Raw genomic sequence first — 8,334 nt, forward strand, 5'->3', positions numbered from 1 at the left:
AAAATCCATGTCATCGCGCAAAAAAAGAGAAGAAGACTGAAAATGCTTAGCAGGTGATAAAAGGAGAGGGAAAACAAACAAACAAACGAAAAACTATATGGACTCCCCAAAAATCTTGCACAACGGGGACAATATTTAAAATTCATGTTACACGCTGCGATAGCTGAATCAAATCGATGAGTGCTTAAAAAAACCATAACAATAATTTCCATTCTTATCTCCCCAAAACATGGCGCCTCGCCTCACACACAGAGGAACTAACACACACACACACGCTCAAAAAATGAAGAGAAAGGGAGGAAGGAGGGAGAAGGAGAATGAAAGACTGAGAAAGAGAAAGAGAGAGAGAGGGGGGGGGGGGGGGGGGGGGGGGGGGGGTGATAACAACTTCAATAAATCATCCGGGCCAGTCGCTGCTCCCCGGGGATGTGGGAAGGATTAAATTAAGCACTCCCTCTACCCGTGTGTCTATCCATCCCTCCATCCTCTCTCTCTCTCTCTCTCTCTCTCTCTCTCTCTCCTCTATAAATGCCAACAGCTGATCGCGAGACGGCACACTCACGGGAACACCTCGCGGAAGCTGCAGAAAGAGAGACCGAGGGGAAGAGTGAGAGAGAGAGAGAGAAGAGAGAGGGATACAGAAAGAGAAAGAGGGGATGCTGTTGATCCATTCGGCCGCAGGGAGTCTAATTGTGATTTTTTACCGACCTGAGTAGGCCTAGTCGCTGTTAACGGGGAATTAAGGACTATTTCTGCGGCAAAGAAGGAAGGACAAGGTGTCCGACATTTGTTTTGAAAAGCTTCCAAAATCGTCCTTCCATTTTTCCCCCTCTTATTTTCTTCGCATCCCTCCCTCCTCCTCCTCCTCCATCTCCATCTCTTCTTCCTCTTCTTTAAAGAGGCCCGCGTGCCGCTGCACGCGCTGCAGGGTACCTACCACCGCCTGTCATTTTTTTTTTTTTTTTTTTTTTTTTTTTTAATTATGATTGTTTCTTGACTCCTCACGAGCCTCTGTCCCCCGGTCTACCGCTTGCACGAGAGTAAGGAGAGCGCGAGGCACCCACCCCCCCTTCCCCACTCCTGGAGGGAGCTGTCCGGTGCTGAAGTTGCATTTCTGTTCTTGTGTACACGAGGACCTAAGCGGAGGTGACAGAAGACGGTCAAAGAGGCTCAGACAGAAAAGAAAATTACAAATAAGCGGCGGGTGAACGGAGACGTCTTTCACCGGGATCAATTCTCAGCTCGTGCTTCCTCCAAAACCTGAAGACAATCTTCCTCCGGTTCGCCCGTCTCCTTGGTGTGTAACGGGCGAATCACCACGCTGGCCAGGCCGCCGGCAATCGGCTGTGTTTGTGAGTGTGTGTCGCTGTGTTTGTGAGCGAGAGTGTGTGTGTGTGTGTGTCGGTGTCGGTGTCTCACCACCATGCCAAGGTCTTTCCTGGTGAAAAAGGTGAAACTGGATGATTTCTCCACCGGGGCGGATTTGGAGAACGCCTACCGGCACAGGACAGACCTCAGCCTGCGGCTCCACGACAAAGGTAGGTCAGGCTGCCTACACAGCGAAGCACTAACAGGTGTCTCACAAACAAGTCGATCTCTTAAAGGAGGAGGAGGATGAGGTGGAGGAAGAAGAGGATGAGGATGATGATGAGGAGGAGGACAGGCAGGGAACCTAACAATGCTGTTTCCAAAATAAGGCTCTGCGTGTGTGGATTTACCTGTTGTGACCTAGAAGGATTCCCTTACTCTGACTGCTCTTTAAAATCGACCCCAGAGGTTGAGACACATCAGCGCAGACCTCCAACTCTTAACAGAAGACAACTCACAGTGTGTCAATAGCACTCAATATTTATACTGAGCTATTTTTGAGCTACTATTTCAGTTGTGCGTCTAGTATTAAATCTCCCATGGCGTCCCTTTGCTCTTAGAAATATAATTAATCTGTAGCCTTTTCATGTGAAACTTATGATAGGGTCGTTTTCTACCTGGAGGGTGAGGTGGGTGGACTCGAGGCGGATAAGTATAGCCTATAATCACTGACAACAGAACAACAGCAGACAGCAGCACGGAGTTATCACACAGTTACGACCTTTCTCGTGGGTAATAAAAGCTTCAAAGCCTCCTCCTAAGCAAGTGCATCGCAAAATAAGCAATTCTTCATGACTTCAAAGAGTTATCAGTGTGGACTGAGAGAGCTACGTGCACATCAGAGGGCTGCAAGTGCAGAGAGGGAGCACAGGATGAGAGGGACACAGTGAAAGGCTGAAGAACTGCCAGTCTCAATAACCAGTCCTCCCCGCTCAGTGAGTGTTACCGCGCCGCAAGATCCAACACTTTTATTTACCGAGAGTATAAAAAAAAGCCAAAGCAGGCTTGATTTTAAGCGGTTGATCGTTGGGTTGTAGGAGTTGAGCCGCCACTGAAGCGGAAAGGTCACTTGAGAAATCAACTAAATCCAGCGAGTCCCCGTGTTTCATTGATTTTTGGCTCATCGTCAGCAGGGACTCTCCCCTCCCCACCTCCCCCTTCAGATGCAGGCTAAGTCAGGTTAAAAGAGATAAAGATGGGATAAAGGTTATTAATATCTGGTCCTCTTTCTTATGGTTCTGTGTGATTACAGAGGGCAAAGCTTAGCCGGAGTCTAAATGTTCATTAATTCACAGACCTGCTCCTTCTGTGGACATGCTTCTGCGAGCTCGGTGTGATGCTTATCATGTTTTAAGATGATGCATGAAACCTACGCTCCTGCATCCTGTAGGCTGGGTGTGGATGTCATATACAGAAAGTGATATGATAAAACACAGTGACACTTTAATTGTTGACAGTAGTTTATACCGTTTAAAAGTGGTTCACTGAAGAATGTGTCCACCACATACCTGCAGGTGCAGCACAGATAAGCAGCGTTAGATTAGTTATATTTACGATTTTTTATATGTTTGCGTGCGTGTGTTTGTGCTCCGCGTCCAGGTGTGCCTGTCCCGTTTTTTGCAGTGTTAGCAGATTTTTTGCAAGACGATTCCTCACCTATAGACTGGAGATTGTTTTTGTTTTAAATAGGCGTGTTACTGTCTTGTGTGCCCACAACTGCTGCCACAAGCCTACACTGTCATTATAATCACACAAAGACAAAAGAGGAGCAGAGATGATTTCACTTTACCGTCACAGAGGAACTGTTGAATGCTCAGCAAGTTCACAGATTCTCAATCTGAGTAACACTTCTATCCAGGGGGACAGATATTTTCAGACTGCATTGGTAAACGTGTTGAATATGAATAATATTTTATTCTATACCATATTTAGATGTACTCTGTCGCTGTAATAAGGCAGGCCCCCACTGCAGCTATCCTGAAGCGGCAGTGTTATTCATTGTTTTGAGCTGCCCTCTGCTCTTCTGAAGCTGTGAACTTCCCCACACCCTGCAACTGCGTGCGTCACATCTTGCACGAAAAGAGAGAGAGAGAGAGAGAGAGAGAGAGAGAGAGAGAGAGAGAGAGAGAGAGAGAGAGAGAATGTCCTTGCCATGTAAATTCAGCCCGCTGCTCTGCTTCCACCCCAATGTCACTGACACGTTGCTGCACATCAACATGTGTATTCCGCACGCGCTCTCTCTGTATTCCTCTGCTCATAAAGCCAAAAGCTGTCAGCTGTGTATTTTATTATGCCGAGGTTAACAAGCCCTGCTCGGCTTGACACGCGATCTGCCGCCTCAGCAGCACCGCGCAGCGCAAGCCTGCACCGGCCAACCTTTTGTCTCCATCCCTAACATTTGATGGAAGCAGCTTAATGCGGCTTCTTCATACGGTACAATACAGGCTCCACACACACAACAGCGCACCGCGTTAGGAACAACTTCCTGCTAGAACGCACCGGCTTTTGGAATAATTTATGTCCCACCGCTTGTTCCGTGTGTTGTGTTGTGATGGGACTGTGTGTTCAGACGGGACGCCGTCGCAGATGTGAAGTTGGGCCTATCATATGTAGACAGGTATATGCTTTCACACGGAGCTTGTTGCTTCTGCAGCTTACTCAAAACCCCCCAGAGAGACTGGATGAATAATTATAACAGCTATTTCTTAAATACTACATCTTAATGCAGGTCTAGACTTATGAGAGTGTGATGGTGATGCATACAAATAAATCCCATCTGTCTTCTTGAAAACTTCAAAGAGACACATATGTGGCAAAAACATATCCAACTGATCACAGCAAATTTTCATCTTGATCATAAGAAGCTGACACTTAAAAAAAGCCAAAAAAAGAAATGATCTTAATTTTGACATATGGACCTTAGAGCTATTTTTCTTACTTCGCTTTTTGTGTTTCGCTTTGCTTTGTGTGTATCTGTGGACATTGTGTTGCTTTTGTTTTGCTCCGTGGAGATGGACCTTCTTAAATGATGTGTAGGCACTTGGTATGTATGTGAAGTATAAGTTTACTAAAGAGGGATCCATTACTGTGTATTATGGACATTATATATTAAATGTATTAAATATATTGTGCACTATTATGCATCGCATCATAGGTTGTGTTTATGGATGCCTGTGTTCAGTAATAGTTAGGTCTGTATTTAAGCTATTAACCTAGCAACTCTCCTTCAAATCACCAAACCAGACCTATGCTGTCAAAGACAGCAAGCCACAAAAAGTGCCCAGTGTGTTTACACACCTATGTGTTTAACAAACTAATGTTGTGCGACCAATTGCACCTTTGTCCCAGTGTAAATGAGCAGAACAGAACGTGTAGATCCACACTCAAAAAACACATATTTAGACTGACTGTAGAAACATTCACACATTAATGATACCCACAAAAAGTACACATCAAATTAGAAAGAATTAGCATTATTTCAAGAGGGAGTGGTAGCATCATCCAATCTGCTCATATATATCTATACTGCTTTAGAATGAGTTTCAGTATCTGTGTCTTGCATACAAGGTTGAGTGCATACTGTTGACTGCACTGACTGAGCCTGTACAGCAGCCTTGCTGTTACTGTTCCATCGACCTGCACTGCACTGGATCTCTCCGTGGTGCTGATGCTCATTTTCACACGCTAAATCAGCTTTCTCAAGTTCAGGGTCAGCCTGTGTGCATTTATCTTTCACAGAGGAACTGTTTTAACTGCAACCTTTGAGGGCTGAGGGGAATTATATTGCTGAATTATCTCCGGACTAACACTGCAGGCTTTTTTTACACTGGCAACAGGTGTGCGGGAGAGACACACACATTCTCTCCTACAATTCGCCAATTCAGTCTTTCACATATACTCAGAGTTGTTTAAAGTAGTAGTTACATTTGCTGCTGCAGTATTGATGGGGAGTTGACAGCCTTCCCTTTCCACTTATGCAGGGTAAATGCAGGGAATGGGACTTGGCAGTGGCCACCACAGTTGCTGCAGTATCACTACAGGGCTGACACATACTGAAAGACTGCGACTATCACTGTATCCTGAGTATACTTTTACCTGCCACCTGACAGGTGGCAGTTTTTTTTTTTATCAGTACATTTAGAATGAGGGCAGGACTGTAACACTTGGTGCCTCTTAAAAACAGCAAAATGCCCTGCATTTAAAAAAAGGAAAGGAAAAATACTGTGTATAACCACAGATGATCTTGTGGTTTTGATGTTCCTGGAATTGCATGTATAAATTGCTGACCCAGGATCAGATCTTACCGGAACCTTCTGTTTCACCTACTGTGCTGCCATCTTTGGTTTTCTGCTCTTTCAGTTTAAAGGGGGAAAAAAAGCATCTGGTTTGTCAGCACATATATTACAGCACCGTCTGTCATGTCAGCATTTGTGCTCATCCATAGCACTCAGTGCAATGGTGTGTCCACATACAACATACTATGTAACATTTAACATGTTACACACAAGCAACATGTTAGAAACACGTTACTGGTTGAATGAACCAGCTGTTTGGAACGCTTATGTCAACCCATGGGTTTCTGTATTATAATAAATGCACTCAACTGGGACGGAGAAGCAGAAAAACACACACACAGCGCAGCTTTATAAGGTCAGGTGTAAGTCACTAATGGTGTAATACTCACTAATATGGTTGTTTACATCAGTGAGGAAGCACTTATTAAATTCCACCAGTTCCAACTGTGTAATGCTGGTCAGTGCGCTGAATGTTTGCCATTACTGTGTCTGTGAAGAAAGATACAGCTGAGAAAGGAGGACTATCTGATTTCATTCTGTTCTTCCCATTCAGCTGGCTACAGCAGTCCAATGGTGTCCATCCAAACTTTTCTCCCTGTTGGATATACACATGCTTCTTCTGCATGTTGACTGCATTTGTTACCACCACATGAAGGGTCTAAGGTGTGGTGGGTGGAAATATTTTGCCCCGTGCCCTTCTGTGCCTCCTAAGTTTTTATATAGAAAAGTTACATTCTTTACTACCTATCAAATTGTGTTGTGGCTGCAGCAGGAACAAATTGCATAGTCAGATTTGTGTATACTGTACCTCTGATTCCCATTCCCAGGAACAGTGTGAATCCATTTTTATTATAACTTCCACCACATTGTTCAATAACCTAATACTGTTTTCTTTTTTTTTTCATATCAGCTGGTTACATCAGTGATTACATCAGCCCTGTTGTGTACGATGGTGAGAGTGACAGTGGGATCAAGGTGCCCTCTCCCGACCCCCTCTACGATGGTATCCACAGTGACTACGGTGCCCCAGACTCTGAGTCTCCCGACAGCCCCGGCTCAGAAATCACTGATGGCTACATCAATGGAGATGCTGCGGTGAGCGAGGGTTACACGGTCGATGCCTTCTTCATCACTGATGGCCGCTCGAGGAGGAAAGCCCTCGGCAGCCCCAGGACCATTCAGAGGCACACCTGCAACGAGTGCGGCAAAACCTACGCCACGTCTTCCAACCTGAGCCGGCACAAACAGACACACCGCTCGCTGGACAGCAAGCTGGCAAAGAAATGTCCGACCTGCGGGAAGGTGTACGTATCCATGCCCGCCATGGCCATGCACCTGCTCACTCACGACCTCAAGCACAAGTGTGATGTGTGTGGGAAAGCGTTCAGTCGACCTTGGCTTTTACAGGGCCACATGCGCTCCCACACGGGCGAGAAGCCGTTTGGGTGTGCCCACTGCGGGAAGGCCTTCGCCGACCGCTCGAACCTGCGCGCTCACATGCAGACCCACTCGGCCTTCAAGCACTTCAAGTGTAAACGCTGCAACAAGACCTTCGCGCTCAAGAGTTACCTGAACAAGCACTACGAGTCTGCCTGCTTCAAAGGCCCCTTCTCTCCTCTCGGCCCCCTAGATGCATGACCCCCTGCATAGATAAAACAACGGACAAAACTGCAGAAATAAATTACCGTTATCCTTACAGACTGAACTGCAGACACAAACAATCTATTTTTGGTCAGACTAAGACCTTGCTTTCCCTCCTCCCTCTCTCTCTCTCTCACGTCCCCCCACCTTGCCTTCCCTTGGAGCCTATTCATGATGATGAAGATAGCACAATTTTTCTCCTTGAGATTTGCCCACTTAAGGATTTAACTGATCTACGCATGCACTTCCTCAAAAACTCTTCACCTCCTCTTCCTCTGTCTCTTCTGGATAGAGACAATAATACTAACTTGGCTTCCTTCCGGCATCTAGATACAGTATGACACCATATACTTTGGGGACACTGATCATGATGATGATGAGGATGAGGATGACGACAAAGACAATAGCAATCCTATAGCTACTGGGTTCCTCCCTGCACTGAAATGCAGTGAAAGAGTTTTTCCTTCTGATTTTGTTTTTGGGGGAATAATAGTAATAATAATAGTAATAATAATGATAATAATAATGTTCTGCTGCACCAAGTGACCATATTCTCTCCACTACTGAGGTAAAATACTTATTTATTTATTTCAGCATTTTTTTCTTTTCTTTTTTTTAATTTATTGTAAGTTTATACTTGATTTGATAATGACGAAGTGATACCATTATTTATTTGTTGCACTTTAATTTCTGTATATGTATGTAGGATATTTTGCCAACCTCTTTTTATCACTACAGGCCAAAGCATATGTCACTTTTTTGAGTACTATTTTTTCCTATTATGTTGTTTACCTTTTTCTTATTAACGTTATTGCATGCAAAAAAAAAAAAAAAGAAATCTATGCCAACATCATAAAAAGCTTATGATTTTTGCCAAAATCCAATAGATAGAACCTGAGGGCAATATTTTTCTCTTGGAGCCTCCGTAGGACTCTTTAAAAGCAATAATCACCTAATGCATGGTATTTTATGATGAAGTTATGAAGTATTACCTACTACTGTATAGCAGTTTAAAAATCAGGTATGTTTT

At 44.6% G+C, this 8,334-nt stretch overlaps 1 protein-coding gene across 1 annotated transcript; it reads left to right on the plus strand.

Moving 5' to 3' along the window:
- Window positions 1–1,423: 1,423 nt before the first annotated feature.
- On the plus strand, window positions 1,424–7,301 carry LOC121186227 (transcriptional repressor scratch 1-like). The gene is made up of 2 exons (XM_041044912.1): window positions 1,424–1,538; window positions 6,574–7,301. The coding sequence occupies exons 1-2, from the start codon at window positions 1,424–1,426 to the stop codon at window positions 7,299–7,301; spliced, it is 843 nt and encodes a 280-aa protein (XP_040900846.1).
- The last annotated feature ends 1,033 nt before the right edge of the window (window positions 7,302–8,334 follow it).

The sequence above is a fragment of the Toxotes jaculatrix genome, chromosome 8 (assembly GCF_017976425.1).
Source record: "Toxotes jaculatrix isolate fToxJac2 chromosome 8, fToxJac2.pri, whole genome shotgun sequence".
Classification (NCBI taxonomy): Eukaryota; Metazoa; Chordata; class Actinopteri; family Toxotidae; genus Toxotes; species Toxotes jaculatrix.